Here is a 19,608-nt window from a genome sequence, read left to right on the forward strand (position 1 = left end):
AAAGAGTGTTTGAACACTAGTTAGACCACATTGGATTATTCTGTTCTGTACCTCATCCAAAAATAAAGACTCTGGTGGGATAATTTCTGTGGTCTGAGTTACATAATTTTCTGATGTTCATAATAGTCAGTTTTGGGCTCCTTGTGACAATTTAGTCGAGTGATGCTGTTGGAGACTATTCAATTTAAAACACATTATTTTGAAAGACTTGTCCCTTGAAGTTCTGCCAGCAGTGTGCTGGCTTGGATGCTTTGTTGATCTATCCAAGTTAGGAAAATGGTTGTACTTTGATGCAAGATACCGTGCATGGTAATTGTGACTGTCTGAAGATTGTGATCTTGACTGTGTTTTGAGTGAGTTTCAAATGTCAGATTACTCATTCAACAGAGACATAAAATAGTTTTAAAACACCTTTTATGCTCACCAGCCTTAGATATTGCTGAAGAATTGTTCAGAGTTTGAGGAAGTTGCACCTGAGTGGATTGACTCTCTCTTCTGGAGGCATGGTGACACCTGCACCAGAAACTCTGCTAAACTTCAACTCTGCAGCCTAGTTCCTTTCTGGTTTTGGAGACACAGTTCAGGACAGGAATAGGGACTCCTAAATTTGGTAGTTTTGAATCACATCTGAGGTGTGATTGCAGATCAGATCTAGGAAGTCCAGGTAGGATGCTCTTCCTGCTGTAACATCTTTTATATATAAAATTCTTTAGTCTTAACTTCTGACATTTTTCTCCACATCTTTCTGAGAAACTGACCTTTTTTTAAAATATTCTCTCCTTCTGCTTTTGCAGAAAGCTAGTGAAATCTAGGTTTTTCTCTTAGCACTGTGCACAAAGACCCAAGAAACCAGTATTCAACTTTGCAACAGAAGAGGCATCCAATGCCAGGGATGACTTGTCATAGCACTAATATTGTTAAGGTTGGATTCTTTTCAGGAAAGGGAAGGTGTGCTTGTTTTTCCTGAGGTAAAAGCAAGAAAACAACAAGCTTGAAAAATGGTGAAGAAGTGAGGAAAGACAATAAGTTTCTTTAAAATGTGTACTAAACAGAGTTTGTAGACTTTCAGAATTATACAGATCTCTAAGTGCTCAAGAGTCTACCAGCATCATTTGGGGTTTCTTGCCATTTCAAAACAGAGGACTGATTGCCAGAGGGGGAATACAGGTCCCTGTAGCAAAGCATTGTCTGTGATACACAGTGGGAAATAATTGATTTTGTTCTGACATTCTTCTTCTCAGGAGCTATCAGGTAGGTCCATATTCAGAGAATTCTTTGAGATTTCTGTATGTCTCAGTTTGAGACAAGTTTAGGAGGAAACGTCCTGTAATGAACATCTCCTTGTAAGAGGGCAGGTTTCAGCACTCCCCCTCCCACTGACACAAAATTAATTTCTTGGATGAAAGTGAAAAAAACTATTTATTTAACAAGTAGAGTTCCAGCAGGACAAAGAAACAAATGAGTAATGTTAGATAATAAACCTCCTCAATGCGGAGAAAGCTGGTGGATTTAGAGTTCCCTCTGTAGATGTCTCAGTCCTTCCCAAGGTTGGAGGATGGGATGTGGTGTCCCTGCAGCTTCCCTGCTGGTCCACGGGGTCTGATGATCTGGTTCTCGGATCACAGCTAGGCCAAACAGTTCCAGAAGAAGAAGAAGAAGAAATTCCGGAGCATTTTGGTATGCAGGTATGCTGGTATGGGAAAATTTGTTGCCTCGGCTAACAGGCTGGCTAAAAGCAGGAAGGTGCTCCCTCGGCTCTGCAGCGGGGAGAACGAGGGGGAGTGTATGTGAGCCCTTGAATACCAGCAGCACTGAAGAATTCGCCTGGCTTCTCTCCTCCCTCTTCTGGACCCAGCCTAAAGCTATGGGACCCATTTCTGGGCATAAAGCAGACGAAAGGGAAATACAGTATCATCATAAAATCACCCCAAGACACTGTAGAACAATTTTTGCCTCTTCCCTAGAAGATGTAGATTAGGATTTCATTTCGCTGGAATGTTGAGCACACACTAATCAAGTAAACAACAGTTTAGATAGCAAAACTTTCTCATAATATTTCTACAACCCAAAAAGAAGAGTCTTCAATTGTGTCTGGAAAAATAACTGAGCACTCAGGGTTAACAGACATAAAGCAGGCCTCGTAATTCAACATCACCTTCTTTTCACAGTTCTGAGAGAGAACATTTACTTTATCACTCATAAAGTGATGACTACATTTGATTTGCTTTAGCTTAAAATAGACTTTCAGTATCCCTGGGTTTTTTTTCCCCTGTGTCAGATGAGGGGGACACAGAAGACTCTGCTCAGCAATTTGTTTTTGGAGTAGGCAAGATAATAAAATTTTCATAGTGCATTCCCTCCCAAGTGCTGAAATGGCTGGGTTCCTCTCCATTTCTTCCTCTGACCTCTTCTCGAAAGAGGACATTGACAGTGCACAGCTTTGGCACGACACCCAAGGGCACCTCCCCAAACCTAAACACAGCTGCTTGGTCTAATTTTAGATCTTCTGACCCTTTGACAGCTATGTGGAACTATGTACATTTGCTTAAAATGTTGCTCAAGACATCATCATGGTAGCTGAATGGTCCCTGGAAAAGTCCCTGGGTCCGTTCACTGATAGCAAAGGCACAGCACATTCGTTGTTAACATGCATGGACTTTTTAACGTGGATGGACTTGCAAGGCCCTGACCCTGAGCCAGGGTAGCTCTGTGCTACTCCAGGCACAAAAGTAAGGATGTGCAAGCAGCTCACTGAGCTGGCACATGAAAAGGGGAGGGTTTGCAAAGGAGGGCTTTGAAAATGCAAATGCCCTTTGCATTCAGGGCAAGGCAAATTTAGGTTCTCTGAAGCAATATACAAAATAGTTCATGTCCCTGCCTTTCCCTGAACCACAGAACCAAGGGCACTTCATTGCTCCCAAGTGGTAGTTTTGTTCTTCAGGGCAGTGACTGTTGCCTTCAGTTGCTACCTGACCAAAACCCTCTGTGCGTGTTCTCATTTCACAGGTTTTGCTCTTGGTCAAGCAAGCTTAAAATTCCCCCTCTAACTACAGTTCACATTATTTATATGTAACTGATCACCTCGTCTGTTTTTTAATTGTGTTTCTGCACTTTTTAAGCCCTTTGCCTTGTTAAGGGATGCCCACGGTAACCTCCAGGTAAGGACAACTTCCAGCTGTGACAGCATGGCTTAATGGAAGAGCCTGGCTGTCTCTTCCATCTTTGAGGAGCTTCTGGTCTGCCTGTTGAATCTCAATATAGGCATTCCTCTTCTCCAAAACGCTAGTCTTTGCAGGTGCATACTCCCTTCTTGTTCTCCCAGCTGCCACATGCAACTGCCTTCAGCTAGAATTTTGTTGCATTAGTTGAGGTCTGATTAACACCTGTGACTTTCACTAAAGCATGCTTTCTGGAAGGATTAGAGAAGGGAAATGCCTTATAAGTGTTAGGATATCATATATCTGAGTCTCTGCTGTTCTTGGATAACTGTTGCTGTGTGGGTAAGAGTGTAAGCCACAATGATTGTGCCTGTAGTCTTTTTGGAGAATCCAGCTCCAGAGGTTCCAGTCTCAGCACATAAGCATGTGTATTCACAGGTAAACCTGCATGAGCTGAGAATGTTTTTGTGTATGGTCATTGTTTTACCTCACTGTTGTGCCTTGTTACTTAAGGTTACTTTGCTTTTTAAAAATTTCCTGATAAATGTCCTTTTACTACTCCCTCATCCTTTAATGCCCATGTTTAAAAAATCTGGTGAAAGCAGAAGAGACAAAAAATTTGAGGATGAAAAGTGGTGTTCTTATGATCATTTGTCAGCAAATCTTTCTCCCCAGTTTGAAAGCGTTCCCAGCTTACTTCTCAAAGGAGAGAAGCGTCAATAAAGTCTGTTACCAGCAAACCTGCAGCAGTTCTCGTAGCTTCTCCATCATGCAGCCAGTAAAAGATGCAGAGCATTTCCAATATAGGAAGCATGGATTACACATGCATGTGGAACTTGAGAAACAGGTTTAATATAGCATTTCCTGACAGCGCTCTTTCTTTTGCCTTTAAAACTTAGTTTTACTTGTAGTTCAGATGATGAACATCAAGCAGCCAGGTAGTTAACTGTCCTTTGAAAAAACAACTTGAATCCAGTACAAAATGTACCAGGAAGTGTCACAACAAAGACAAGAAATATGAACTAGACCAGCCCCTTGGTTTGGTTACAGATCATTTCCTACTGAAACTCAAATTTAGAAAGGTATATGAAAGGCATGTAGCTTCAAGTGTGTATTTGAGGGCATTATTTGAATGTCTTTAACCAATGAAACTTTACTGGTCCTTTAGAAGATTCTTGTAGGTAACTAACAGGGGGCTACTGGGAGAATGCATAATGGAGCAAAAGCCACTTTTTGTACCTGGAAAGGACATACTTTGTTGGTTGTTTTGTTCACTTGTTTGATTCTGTACGGTTTGAATTCACTGCAGCCCCTAGAAAAACATGTTGATGTGCTTTGCAATGCAGTGAAGCACAGTTCCCTGCTCCTTTCTGCTGAGGATAGGCTGTGCATGCTGCTGGGCGCTGGTGCTGGCACATAGGGTGGGCACCTCCCCCAGACAGCAGCAGGGAGAAGTAGCAGTCATGGGTGATGACATGGGTGGAGCTCCTCACACCAGTTGTCCCATGGGAGATAGCTTATCTGTGGACGCCTGTGTTTCTGGAATAGTATCCATTTGATGGAAAGCCAAAATTAGAGTAGGGAAGAAATTGGCTGCCAAGGGCTGATTGGCACTCAGAGTCAAGGGAAGCAGCATGGACCCTGCAGGGAGGATCTCCTTATCCGTCAGCACCAGCCTCTCTACCTGCAGGTGTTGTCCCAGAAGTTCTTGCTGCTACTCTTCCTTCTGTTATTTTTGTTTCCCTTAAAAAATGCCCTCTAACTTTCAGCATTCTACACACAGAGACACCACAAGCACTTGATTAACTGGAAATGCAGTGCTATATGTAGAAAGGGGAAAGCAAAAAAATTTTAAGAGCACTTGGGTGCATCTGCTTTTTCTGTAGCTAAATAACCAGTTCGTTTGGTCAGCCCCATCTGTGTTCTGTTGTGTCATCTAAATTATACTGAAGAAGGGCTCAAGGCATTGCATAGTTAATTATGGTTCCTCTGCCCAGACCTTTTGTTGTCATTTTTCACACCCACACAATTCTTCTTGTCACTTCAGAAGCTCATAAGGGAAAGATACTATTAATGGAAACATAATTTAAGTTGAAGAATTGGTCTTTGTTGCCAAGTCTGGCTGGTGAATAATGACTCCTTAACTATTCTGTGGACAAACAACTTTCATTTTGGGGGATGGCATCCTCCACCTGCAGTGTTCTTGTGGGGTGAGAACAGAGCTGATGACACAGTAAATGACCATGATGTAAAAAGGAAAAGGGGGAAGGATTTCAGTTCATAGCCAAGTGCTAAAATTTTGGTATGCTGTAACAAAACAGAGTAGCTGTTAATTACGTCTTCTATCAGAAATAACGGGTGGGATTGCTGACAATATTCTGTTTTCTGAGTACTTATGTAAATAAGAAGAGATCCTGTCTGCATTTGTTGACACATGTTGGCATGCTATTTTGGTCTGATAAGTGGGGTTTTTTCCATCTTAGTCTGCCTTTTTAGCAACATTTTCTATCATTTGTTAGAGCGGATGGTGTTAAAGTTTTTTTTCTCACCGTTGCAGTGATAATGTGCTGTTCAAATCAGTCAGGTATGTTTGTTGGTTGAATAGTTATGGTGTCTTCATGAGAACTCTTGTATTTTAAAACTACCCTTTAAACATCAACTAATATCAACAAAATACTTCTGACTTGTCTTGGAATAACAAGTGGGCCATGAAAACAAAAAATTACATGCACCCAAACTGTTTGCAGCAATTTGAAGAGAGTTGAAGAGTTCAAGCAGAGAGTTCTCTGCTCTTGGCTACAAAGCACGAGCAAGACATTGCATGAAAATAAAATCAAATTATTGGGGTTATTTTCAAAGAAAGTCTGGAGGATAACTATACTTAAAGGTATATGCCACAAGGATACAGTTTAGTACTTACTGGGATGAAAGGTAAAATCCCATTAAAAATCAAAAGGAGTAAGGGAACTCTATTGTTTAAATGCCTCAGAAGCTTCAGTGTGATTGGTCTTTCTCTGTTACTATCTAAATACCTTTGGTAACCAGGTCTTATGCTTTTTGGTTCTTTAAAAATCCCACTGGAGAAGAATATTACATGGGAGGTGAATGCCCCCTTCCAAATGGAATTATGGCCCAGGTGCTTAGACCTGTGCCATTGCCAAAGTCTCACAAAACTGAAAGGATTTTACAGCTGGGAGGGAGTCCCGTAGCTAAAAGAGAAGGTAAATTGGCAATGGATCAAAAACAAATTACTAATTGTTCACATGCATCTTTTTTCCAGCTGCCTATTTCTCTGTCCTTCGAAAGCCACACTCTACGTCCAGTTTCCCAGGAGGTCTGTTTTGTTTCTCCTTTCTGCTCACTATCAACTCTTTCACTCATTGCAAAATGCCTCCCTTCCATCTCCATGTTGCTCAGCTCTTTCCAGGGAAGTGTGATGCTGTCTCCTCTCATACCATCCTGCTTTCCTGACTGCCCTGGCCCAAGTCTGATGCAGAGCCAGCAATGCTGCTCTTCAGTGATAAATTATATCATCACCTCTCTCCCTTTTGACATATCAATTTATTTTTTTTCCTAAGACTTACCTAAATCACCTTTAGCCATAGACTACTGAGAAGATGCTTTAACATTAATTCCAAATGCTCTTCAGAAAACCCCAAATTCCCAGTAAACATCAGAGAGCACAAGGGACCCAGCTAGTGCTCTGGTTTTGGGTAATTTTTACACACTCTGGATAGGTAAAAAAGGAATGGGGTAAAGCTGTCAGTTCAGTGACAACGAAGCACTCTGCACCACTTCCACAGTGGAAAGGGGTTCGTATTAAACTTCCTTGGATTGTAATAATGTGTACAAAGAGAATAAAATCCAGAGCCTTTTAGGTCACCTTCAACCAAATTGAAGTAAATTAATTAATGAGTAATTTCTTAATGGTGTTAGAAGAGCCAACACGCAATTATTACCATGACTTACTGTAGAGCTAATTAATGTCTGGACATGTGTGTACATAGACATGGATGTGCACAGAAATTATTTCTACAAAGATCATATCAGGTAACTGTTTCAGAAAACTCTAAAAATGCTGAGTATATTCTTAATCACTGCATATGAAAAATATGGTTTAGAGGTATTTTTCACATTTTTGTTGCTCCATAAGTGATTTCTCCACTATAGCAAGGGAGGGACAGGAATCACTCTCACAAAAAAAGCAGAAAACATTGATGGTTTTTATTTCCAATATAAGTCCCAAGGGAAAAAAAAAAAATACCCTTCTTAGATTTCCACTGGAGTGATTCCTCTCTCCTGTTGTGTCTCCTGCATCAGTGGGGCTCTTTTCACTAGTTCTCATATAGCAGACAGATTTGCAAGAACTACTAAGTTTGAACAGGGAGAGATTTTGTTTGTTAACTAGACCTATAAAATTTCTGTGAGGACCATGGGTAAGTCAGGTGCCCTCACTGTCCATCAGCTCTCACTGGCAAAGTGAATTCTGCACCTGAACTGAGCCCCTGCCATGAGCTGCACTGCTGAATGGATGCACATCCTGCATACTCAGCCTGGTCTGCATCGGGATGTTCATTGAGCAGTACAGCTGCAGAGGTGCAGGGCATAGCTGTGGAGAGCTTTAGTGAAGATTGACTGGACCAATATCCCTGTCATTGCTTATGCCAAGCAATGAACTCCAGCATTACCTGTATCAGTGTGCCAAAGGCATGGTAATTTGTATGTGGCTACTCATAATATGTAGGGTGTAGTATATTTGTACAACTGGGTTTTTGTAAATACATTGTGAGGACAAGTCTTAAAAATGCAAACAAAAAATATTCCAATATACACAACAATAAATATATACATGTAAAACTGAACTCCCTCTTCTTCCATTGCATAAGACCAGCAGGCATGAGAAGAAAACAATGCAATTTCACTTTTTATAACTGCAGAGATTAGAAACAAGGATGTGTAAGGAAGATATCTCTGTCACGGAAAGAGGACATATTGGCAAAAAATAAATTCTGAGGAAGCTGCACTGTAGGGGCCTGCACTGACGCTTTTGAGACACATTAATGAAAGTTCCTCTTGACTTCAGCAGGGATTAATGTGCAAGCAAGGGGAATACCCAAGAGCACATTATGCTTCTAGAAAACATGATAAAACTTGTTGGCTGCTTTGGAGGAAAAGGGCGTTTTCACAAATGGGAATTGTTCTAGACAGGTCAGGATTCCCCTGCCAGACGTCCTTCTGTTGTTCCTCCTTCATCCTAAACTGCTTATGTTGCTTCTGTGATGATAGTTTTGTCTTTCTCCTAGGTATTTATCTTATAGCAATAGTGCCATCTTCTTTTACATTTACTGCTAGCAGTACCACAAACCAGCATCCTGTTTGCCTTCTTTATTGCAGCTGCATACGGGGCGGAAGGCTTTAGGGACTTTCATGCAATAATTCCCAAATCTTTTTCCAGTAAGTATACTGAAACTCAGTTCACTACAGAGCATTTCCATCTAGTTCCTACTTTTATGATTTTTGTTTGTGTCATTTCACTTCTGAGTAATGTATGTTTGTCTGCATGCACTTAAGTAGTCTGATCTTTTTGCTTTGTTCACATGTATTTTGTTTTAACTTAACAGAAAATCTGCTTCAAAAGCCACCTTCTCCAAATCCCTGGCAGGGAAGGAGCCTATAATTGCTTAGTATAAACATGTATTTATTATTCTTATAACTGAAAGGAAAAAAAATTACATGTAAATTGTGGAAGATCTTGTCATATACTCAGGCCAAATACTTCTGTTGCTTCCATTTGCCATGATGAAAACAATAGTATGGGGTTGTAGTCCACTAAATTTGCAGAATCACTTCTGTTTAACCAGTCATACCATCTTTCTATGTCATTGTTTGGTCATTGATTTTTCTGCCATATCACTAAATTATTCTCCTTTTTAGAACATACACTTTCAAGGAAAACTGCTATTTATGATATGCATTTATTGTGGTTTGTGTATGATTTCTATTAAAAATGCAATACTTGAAAAATCATTAAAATACCTAGATTGGTAGACTTTTTAAAAGGTGTCCAGTCAAGCAGTATTCCTAAGTGTGAACACCTTTAGGCATCTGTTTCCCAGCAGGATTTTGAGTCAGGTACTCTAGTCAGTTACATCCATGCAGTCCTCCTGGGACTCTTGTGAGGTTGCAGGATGTATCAGAGAAGAGCTTGTCAGTCCTCTCCATTTCAAGGGAGTACCAAGGTCTTTCAGCCTCTTGAGGTAATTATAGCCAATAGCTTATTATTATCACACTGCTACACTATCACTTTTGAATCAGGTTACCATGAAAGAGAAGGGAAAGACCTGGACTTCATTGGATGAAACAGATCCCTCATATTCTTAGCTACCCACTAAAGTAAATTCTTTCTTTTTTTGGGGTGGGGTGGGATGAAGGTAGAGGGTTTTTTACTGTATGGAAAGTAAGATTTTGGGCAATGAAATAGGTTTTTTTCAGCCTAATGAAGAAGTACTTTTTGCCAAATCTGATCACCAGATCAGAAAATAGGGAAATAACAGAAAATACTACTTTTTTCTTCATAAAACACCATGCAATCCTGTGGAGAGAAGAGGAATACTGGCATGAACTGGTCTGAATCTTGGCCCTTTCCTTAATGTTAAAGTTGGCTGTGTTCATATCAGATCAAATTTACTAGCCTCTGTGTTATCACATGTTGTGAGGCTATGGCAAATTTACACCTAAGTTCTTCTGGCTGTAAGCAATTGATGCCTATGGGATTACAACAAAAATGATTTATCCAAAAGAGTCATAACACTTTTCCCAGCCACCTTTTTTATTTGACTGGTTTTTAATCATAGCTCCTGACTCTAGGAATCTTCTCCTGTTATTCATCAATGCTAATCCTGCTGTCCTAGATACACAACTATCACTCCTATAATTTCCTTAAATTTTTCCTTCCATCCTTCCCTACTCTTCTTTCTTTATCAGTGTTTGTACTCTTTGCTTTCCCACTGTTGTTGCTTACCCCATAGAACTGCAAACCAAAACTTTGGATTCAGTACAACCCTTGGAATCTTCCTGCCAAGTGGAGAGTGTTGCATTTTCTGTTCATTTTTATCCATTGAGTTACTTACTTTCATGATTGTTTTGGACAAATCCCTATGAAGTGGATTCATTTTAAATTTCATTCCAATTAGCCTGATTGTCAAAATCAAAGCTATAAACACAAAAATCTCAAAGCAACCTAGAAACAGACCTGTAATATTGTTTGGTTCCCAGCTCCCTGGATGCCTTGTATTTGTTTTACTGATATTCACTGTTCACTGCTTGATGTGTTACAAACTCATCTCATTGCCCATAGAATTGTAGTCGAGTTCATAGCATTTGTTATTTAGTGATACTGTACCTGCTGTTTAGAAGTTAACTCCGTTCATGTGATTGTTTCTTTGCCACATTATTTGTTCTGTAACCAAACTGAGTGGCATCCTGTATTGTTTTTTTTCAGCTGGTAATATTAAAATAGAGACTCAGAGTGATGAAGAGAATGGGCGTGCCTGTGAAATGAATGGGGAAGAATGTGCAGAGGATTTACGAATGCTTGATGCTGCAGGAGAGAAAATGAATGGCTCACACAATGGCCCAGGCAGCAAGGCTTTGTCAGGAGTTGGAGGCATTCGACTTCCTAACGGAAAGCTAAAATGTGATATCTGTGGGATAATTTGCATCGGTCCCAATGTGCTCATGGTTCACAAACGAAGCCACACTGGTAAGGCCTGCCATAGTTTTTCCTGTAGTTGACAAGAACTGGCCACATATTAGTAACTAAGAGTTATTTTCTGTATCATGCACATATTGCCTCTTGTAAGGTAAGGCAGCGTTGGTGAGCCTTCAGAACTCAGTTATTTTGGGACATTCTTTTGGCCTGCACAGGAATTGAGACTTCTTCATGGAAGTCCATCTATGGGGCTAGAAATTGTGCTGTTTGTTTGGTTTGAAACAAAAAAGTTTGTAAAATCAAATTTAAAAGAAAAGTAAAGAAGTCTTGTTTAATATCTAAGAAATGTCTAAGAACTGCTGAAAAACCCATTTGCAGCTAACTCTGAAATTAACCCAGTTGTAATGTTTCCAACAAAAGAGCAAAGCTCGTTATGGATCAGTGATTATGAAAGTGATTGGCAAAATACATATTAAGAGAACTGTATTGATAGACTTAGTCAAAAAAGACTTACATTTCATGTCCAGTGTTTCATGAAGTAAAAACAAGTATTGTCACTGGCCAAATGTGCAATAAAGTGTTTCCACTGGGACACTAAAAGGGACATGTAAAAATTTTGTGTTCTATAAGGATGGCTTTTCATTATACAGTGCTGGGAATATTCTTGCCTCAATTTTATAATTCTGAATAGTCTCAAAGAGGGCCAAAAATGAAGAGACTGAAACAAAGAAGAAGTAAAGAGTGAGTCTCACCTTGACTGATATAAGATGTCTAAAAATTAGGCTTCCAATCTAAACTTTAATGTCATTCATAGTTAAAAGAGAAGAACTGAACTGTACTGCTGTTTCACAGAAGTTGCTTTGAAAATAAATTGGGGATTTGGCATTTTTGCATGAATATTCCAATGAGAGGGAATTTTAAAATATTTTTAAGGTAAGAATGATCTGTCTTACAGTTACATTCAACTGAAATAGTTGTGCCAATAAACACATAGACACTTTCTTCCTCCATGTCCTCACAGTCTTGCTTAAATAACTTTCCCACAATTACTAAGTAGTGAGATTAACAAAGTGCTTTCAGGGTTTAATGGAGAGGATCCACGAAAAGCCCTGGATTCCATTTCCCTCAGTGTCGCTGTCTGTCACAGTAACTGTGTCTGTTTAAGCTGTGGAAGCGTTCGATCTGTTAGTGTAACATGGGTTACCCAGGTTTAGAAACAATGCTGTTACACTGCCTGCTTCAAAGTACTCTTCAATTCCATGTGATAAATCCCTCTGTCAGGGAAGAGCAGACAATTATTGGAAAAGCCACAACTAGTACTCAGAAGAGAGGCCATAGCCTACTTCCTAGATAAAACAAAGTGGTTGTTGATCCTTTCCTTTCCTTTCCTTTCCTTTCCTTTCCTTTCCTTTCCTTTCCTTTCCTTTCCTTTCCTTTCCTTTCCTTTCCTTTCCTTTCCTTTCCTTTCCTTTCCTTTCCTTTCCTTTCCTTTCCTTTCCTTTCCTTTCCTTTCCTTTCCTTTCCTTTCCTTTCCTTTCCTTTCCTTTCCTTTCCTTTCCTTTCCTTTCCTTTCCTTTCCTTTCCTTTCCTTTCCTTTCCTTTCCTTTCCTTTCCTTTCCTTTCCTTTCCTTTCCTTTCCTTTCCTTTCCTTTCCTTTCCTTTCCTTTCCTTTCCTTTCCTTTCCTTTCCTTTCCTTTCCTTTCCTTTCCTTTCCTTTCCTTTCCTTTCCTTTCCTTTCCTTTCCTTTCCTTTCCTTTCCTTTCCTTTCCTTTCCTTTCCTTTCCTTTCCTTTCCTTTCCTTTCCTTTCCTTTCCTTTCCTTTCCTTTCCTTTCCTTTCCTTTCCTTTCCTTTCCTTTCCTTTCCTTTCCTTTCCTCTCCCCTCCCCTCCCCTCCCCCCTCTTCCCTTTTCCCTTTTCCCTTTTCCCTTTTCCCTTACATTAATATGATACTTTAAAAGTTGATAAAATGAGTGCATAAAATGAGTTGTAGATGAGGCCTTTTAAACAGACCCATGGGCTGAAGAGGATGCTGTAGTGGTTGAAATAATATGTTGCAACTTGAAATGCACTTAGAGGTAGAAGTCTTTGTACTTTTTTAAGCAGACTGCTCTTTTATTAAAAAACCCTTCTGTTGCTGAATCAGAGGAGCTGTTTCAGGTCCCTAAGAGTCCATGGCAGTGTTTGCACCAGGGCTGAATGGCCTGTATGAAGATACATACGGCCTGTATGACTTTAGGGAGGCAGCGGGCACAGCTGCCTTTGTTTCTTGTGCACTCCTTGGTACCCAGCATGCTGTGTCTGAGCACAAGCTGGGCTGCCTGGTCCCTGTGACAATATCCCCAGGTGCCACCTCACTGGGTGCCAGGTCATTTCCCTGGCTCAGACCTTCAGCTGCCCAAATTTCTTGCCTAGCAGAGGGACCCATTTGGCTGCCAGGGGTGCTTGGGGTGCTACCACACAAAGATTGTCACTTGAAGATTTCTCCACCCTTTGCAGAGCTCTTCCCTTGCCAACTAGACCCTCTTTTTAATCAGGGAATGTCGTTCAAGCCTACAGTGGAAGCACCCCACAAGAGGCACTTTGCTTAGGAGGACCCCCTTCTTTTACACTCAGTAAAACTAAAGGGTGTGAAGTTTTGTCCCTGTGTCCTTCCACGGAAAGAATGCCTTTTCTTTCCCTCCAGCCTTGTCCTCAGCTCCTCTCCTGAGCAGCCTCTTTGAATGAGCTCAGGTGGTTTTTCAGGGGCTGGCAAAAGAGTAGAAGTTCAGAGCTGGTAGTTTAAATTAAAGGGACGTCATGGGGAAACAGTGGTGACTGCTTTTCCTTTCAGCTGCGCTGTGAAAATTAAAGTCGAAATGGGATATACTATTACAGACATTTAACTGACTATGCTGAAGCCCATTTCAATACATGTCTGGTGAAGGAATAAGCCTCACAAATGAATTACTTTGCTGCTAATTCATGTAAAACCTGCATATGCAGTGAGGTTTTCTTAAATAAATATTTGATAAGTGAACAAAACTCTAGCACACTAAAGTGCCAAAATAAAATGACTGCCTGACCTTATAAAAGACATAATTACTTTTAATGAATACACCTGCCAAATGCAGATATGCAGAGCAGCACCTGATATTTTTGCCCCCTCCTGTCTGCAGGCAGTTGTACAGCACGGACGGCTTCCTAGCACCTTACCTGTCGCTTCCATCTGCAGAGCAAATCCCAACTCACTGATGCCCAGCTCTTGTCACTCTCCTTCCCTTTCAGCACATTAATTTTCTTGTTTGTTTGGTGTTTAAGAAAAAGGAGATCTTGAAAGGAGAAAGAAGCTCCTGCTTCCTGATGCTGAAACCTCAGGGTATAGATTCAAGCTTCTCTTGCTCACTGTGCATATATCTGCATATATGTGCATATCTCTGTATGTGTGTGCGTAGGTGTATATATTGCCTCCCTATATGTACACTAACTTAAGTCACCAGTTAGTTCACTCACATCTTGTTACTTGGTCCTGAATATCTCAAATTTATTTAGAAAATTAATGTCCATTGAAGGGAAAAAAAAAAAAAAAAGAAAAAGAGAGCTCTGCAGGTCTCTGAGTGTTCGGTGATCTTGTCATATTGTTTATGAAATGAGAAATATTTTAATTAAGATGATAAGTGTTCTTCACTGAAAAAGTGGTCCAGGGCCCAAGCTCCCAGCAAGGCTTGCAAATCACTGCAATGGTGATAATGGTTGATTGAGTTCAGGGTCCCATTGCAGTTCTTGTTCCTGGGCCTATAATTGATTGTGGCAACATGCCCAGGACAGGTATGTGCTGTTCAGACCTGGAGAAAATAACACACTGTTTAGAGTGTTTAGAAAAAGAGTCATTATGTGTTTTTTTTCTTTCCATCCTGTTCAATCCTCATTTTGGGAGGTATCACCACACCCAGTAACCTTCCATCTGTGGCTGTCAGCTTCCTGGCAGGTCTGGGAGTTTTGCTGGGCTCACAAGGAAGACATTCTCCACCCCACTAGTTGTAGCATGGACAACTAAGGGCCAGCCAAGCTACACGTAGCTTCAGGGTCTTTTGGTGACAATGTTGTTTCCCTTCTACGCACCATGAGTGCAGGCTCCCTTACGTTTGATCCCGCTGTAAGTTCTGGAGAAGTAATTGGCATGCAGCAGTCTCGTTTGAAATGCTCCATCCATCTGTCTCTTCCACCTAGTGCAAGATTTCACCCTGTAACTGGGAGAGCTGTAGGCTTGAGATACATTTCATTCTTACTTTGCTTTACATTTCATTCCTGGAGTACTTTTATGATTCTTTATTCTCCCCTTACAGTCCTCTGAGTAAAAATAACAGAAATGAATGTTAGAAAAGCTGCTTAGTAAGAATTAACCATTTCTTCTGAATTTGTATTCCCCTTGCCAAGCTGACTTCTTTCATTTACTGTTTCAGTCCATTTCTGAAAAATACCTTCCGCACTGAGTAACTGCCCCAAAGATTAAGTAAAGCAGAGAGACACTTACCTGTTTTCTTTTCCCCCTAACTGTACCATGCATGGCTTATGAAGTGCATTGCAAAGTCCTGTAAGGCTTATGCTGGCATTTTTGTGTGCCACGCCAGCTGAACCAGATGTGGGTATAGTTTAGATGAACAGAGCTACTTGATGGACCAAGAAAGTGATCTCATTTGGCTTGACAGGCACTATGCTGCCCTGCTTCTAACTGACCACTGAAAATGTCTTGCCATGATGGCAGAGTTTTCATATTTTTGGGTTGGGATTGTGCTGCTGTCTAATTGATCTTCAGCTGTTCTACTGCATTACCCAGAAGTCAAAAATGATCATGCTGCACATATATGCACATGTACGGACATAAAATTTCATCCTAGGTGTGAAAAATAATACATGATGTTTAAGTGAGAGAGAAGGAAGATATTGTTTAATTTTTTTTTTTTTTAATATTTTAACTTCAGCTCTGAAATCTTAAATACAATGTTATTGTTACACAAAAAAAAATCAAAACTAAGAACAAGTCATCTCTGGGCTATTTCTAATGTTGTTGATGCATTATAATTACTACAAGAGATTGAATTGATGCCTAAGAGAAACAGAATTCAGCAAGTGAGTTTTAAAGGCTAGTTTGACTTAGTTGAGGGCCGTGCAGAAATAGGCATGAAGAAGCAGTTCTTGCTGATAGAATGCTCTCATGTATAAATTTTCTCTTATTCCTATCTGGTACAGCTGGAGACATATTTTTTTTCCCACTGATTTCAGAAAAGGCCTCATCCATCTTAAATTTAAAAACCAAGAGCAAAACCTAAAACCCCGTAATTAATAAATTAACATATTGATTTTAAACAGCACTAAATAGCAAACAACAGCCATATCAATTTTTGCAAAGGCTTTGATTCACTTCCTTGATAACAGGCACCAGTTTAGACAAATCAAGGCTGTGTGTGTTCAAGTTTTTCCATGTCTGTCCAAGGTGTAGACCACCAGAGCCTGTTTGTGCAGCTCCTCTGTTCATACCTTGCCTAGGGCAGGGTTGGGACTTAGGCATGGAAGTACAGGGCTTCCTTTGCACTGTCTTAACTTCTGTGATTTTACTCTATTGCTTTCTCTCTTTTCTCTGTCTCTTTCCTGATTTGGCTGCTTAGGGACAGACAGGTAATGGAGAAGAAATTGAAAGGGAAAATACAGGGAAAATGTAAATGAAAAGAAGTTATTATAACTGTTATAATGAAGTGCCTTTCATTTAAATATAAGAATGTAACGCTGAAATGAACTTGTGATCCTGAAATGCATTTTTAATGAGTTTCCTTTTTATTTTGCTGCTTCAGTGGCATATTTTAAAGACCCTTTGAAAAAAGCCACATTAAAAACCCCACCAAATGCCACAACATGCAAAATTGGATATTGGTTTATTCCAAAACTGCTGATCAGGAAGAGTGGCTCTTCAACACAAAATGCTGCAGTCACTTTATTTAAATGAGTTTGAATTTGCATTGTGATGTGCCATTCTGATTTAGAAAAAAAAAATTAGATTTTCAGATCAAATTGACCCAGCCAGTGAAGCATTAAGAAACTGGCAGGTTTAGTCTGAAAGCCTCATGTTATATCAAACCTGCAGCCGGTGGAAGTCACAGAGCAGCAGTGAGAAAACAACTTTCTCCCTGAAATCTTTCTCTTGTTACCGCATAAGATTTTTTTGTTCTCACATATTTTCTCCTTCTTCCCATAGGAGAGCGCCCTTTCCAGTGCAATCAGTGTGGAGCCTCCTTTACCCAGAAGGGCAACCTTCTGCGCCACATAAAGCTGCACTCAGGTGAAAAGCCCTTCAAGTGTCACCTGTGTAACTACGCTTGCCGCCGCAGGGATGCCCTCACGGGACACCTGAGGACTCACTCAGGTAAGTGAAGGTCTGGGAATAACCAGGGCTGCTTATCGCCATACCTGCTGAGGAGATGGGGGTGGCCACCAAGCCTGAGAGCTCTTTTCACAGTGTGGAGCTGAGTAGCCCCATCTTGGGGTTAACCAAGCTGTGAGTCGGCCACAGCGTGTCAGCATCAGAAATGACTAAACACGTCACACTCACGACCCTTCACCAGAAGAACTGGGTTTTTTCCCATACTTCTTGGCTGATTCAAAGTTTCTGTGTTAGGGTTTCATCTTACAAGCCTCATGTGAGTAATCCATTTCATGGAAGTACGAAGATGAGTTAAAGTTGATTAATGTTTTAGGGTTAGAGATAATATAAAGTTGAAACACAGTCTGCTATTCATCCTCAACCTAAGGAGTGAACACTGCCTACAGCATTTAGCAGGAGTTACTTGTTGCACCTTGTTATTACAAGTACTTTGAAAGAGAGAATGGGAGAAGGGAAAGGGTGGGAGAAAGAAAGATTATTATCTTCCACAAAAGGGGACTCTGATGGAGTTTTTCAGTGCCTGTCTCAACAGTAATATGGAGATATGAATAAATATTTTTGAATAGCTGCACTTTCCTGGTACCATGAACATCTCATTGTTTGACAGAAGCCATAGTCACATACCTTCTGTGAAGTAAAACCAATTTAGCACATTTAAAGTGCCTTTAAAAGCGGAGTGCGATCTCATCTAGTTTCCCAAACTAAGCTGCAAATGCAAATTGCTATTTGGATGGGAGACCTCCTATACTCATTGCTGGAATTGACACTGGTAACATTACCTGTGAAAGTTGGCTTTGGGTTCTCGGTGGCAGAAGGGGAGCTCTCAAAATTATGTTTTTGTGCTGCTAAAATCTAGGCAAATTCTTTTCTAGCACTCACATTGAATAATAAGATCCTTAGAGTTGACCCAAATTTCCAAAATAATTTCCACTTTTCCTGTTTTTCCCAGCCTGATTGAAGAAAACATATATTTTAAATAGTATTTTGCCTCCCTCTCCTTTGCTGATATTGATTTTCATGGATGCACAATTTGAAACATAGCTTTTCATGTATATATATATGAAATTGCACCTAGACCCTCTTGGCAAACTTTGAGGATTCTGTAATTAAAGAGACAGTGGCTAAATTATAGATAATGATTAGTTCCTGCAATTGGCAAATTGACACCAATACATTATAAAACAAGTTCGATGTCTGAATCTGATTTTCACCTAAGAATCTGCAAATAAAATTTGGAAGTTAAACTGTGTAGCCATCTAAAATTGTGAAATCACATATAATGTGACTGTCTTGTCATGTTAAGACAGAAAATTCAAGTCCAGAAGTACATAAACCAGTATTTTGGTGCAAAATTCCTAGAACCAGCTAGATCTGGATTGGTGTAACACAGAAAAGAAATTGTCATGCCATTTCTCTTGAATTTCCAGAAGCAGAAAACACACAAAATCTAAGATTGTCTTAAAAGGGTTGGGCTGGTTCTGTTTACACCAGAACCGACCTCCAGCCAAGTGTCTACCTACACCACCAGTTCATCCACTGGCAGTCTCTGTCCCACTGGGCACTAAAGCAACTGTTCCCAGACCTTTGAAGGTATCTTGGTTTCTAACCTGTGTAGATGCTGTTTCTAAAGATTTAATGTCACAGTCTTTATCTGATCGGAATAATCTAAAATCAGTTTGCAGCACCCATAGAATTGGCCTGTTGATGTAAAGATATACAGCCAGTTTTCCATTAGCTGTTTCTCACTTAGATTTTTTTAAATTGACAAAATCTTTCTTCACCCCAGCATGGCTTTATTTTTGGGGTGGGCTTTTTATCTCTTGTTCTTACCATTGTTAATATGCTGTTGAATACCTCTTCTGAATCTCATATTGAATTGTGTTTTCTCCAGTTGGCAAACCCCATAAGTGTGGATATTGTGGTCGCAGTTACAAGCAGCGCAGCTCTTTGGAAGAACATAAAGAACGCTGCCATAACTACCTGCAAACCATGAATCTCTCAAGCAGCATCTATCCAGGTAATAAAAGTGTCCATTTGGGGAATATTGCTGTCCTGTCATGAATGCAGAGAAGGGAGTGCAAAAGAATCAGTAGTACCATTTGTAGCAAATTCTGCTTTGGGAAGGCACATGCATCCCCCATATGTATGATACTGTGTCTGGATTTATGCTTTGTTTGAGAAGCATTTGGCTGTTGTCTCGCTTTGTTTAGCTCCAGTAAAAAGCCAAAGTACAATTCAAACATGTAGTAAAACACTTGCAAGGCCTGGAGATCATCAGTTTGTCATCTAAAGACAATGTGGCTATATCACCTCACTGCCTTCTCTTG

At 40.2% G+C, this 19,608-nt stretch overlaps 1 protein-coding gene across 11 annotated transcripts in view; it reads left to right on the forward strand.

The window, feature by feature from the left end:
- IKZF1 (IKAROS family zinc finger 1) overlaps positions 1 to 19,608 on the forward strand; it is a 68,727-nt gene that overhangs the window by 39,468 nt on the left and 9,651 nt on the right. For 5 of the 11 annotated variants that reach the window (XM_017738761.1, XM_017738763.1, XM_017738760.1 and 2 more), the window contains exons 4-8: positions 6,439 to 6,492; positions 8,553 to 8,612; positions 10,660 to 10,920; positions 17,096 to 17,263; positions 19,173 to 19,298. In XM_017738761.1, the coding sequence (XP_017594250.1) occupies positions 6,439 to 6,492; positions 8,553 to 8,612; positions 10,660 to 10,920; positions 17,096 to 17,263; positions 19,173 to 19,298 (669 nt within the window). The remainder of the gene's footprint in view (positions 1 to 6,438; positions 6,493 to 8,552; positions 8,613 to 10,659; positions 10,921 to 17,095; positions 17,264 to 19,172; positions 19,299 to 19,608) is intronic. The other 6 variants (XM_008637217.2, XM_008637215.2, XM_017738767.1 and 3 more) reach the window with 3 other exon arrangements.

The sequence above is a fragment of the Corvus brachyrhynchos genome, unplaced genomic scaffold, assembly GCF_000691975.1.
Source record: "Corvus brachyrhynchos isolate BGI_N302 unplaced genomic scaffold, ASM69197v1 scaffold23, whole genome shotgun sequence".
Classification (NCBI taxonomy): Eukaryota; Metazoa; Chordata; class Aves; order Passeriformes; family Corvidae; genus Corvus; species Corvus brachyrhynchos.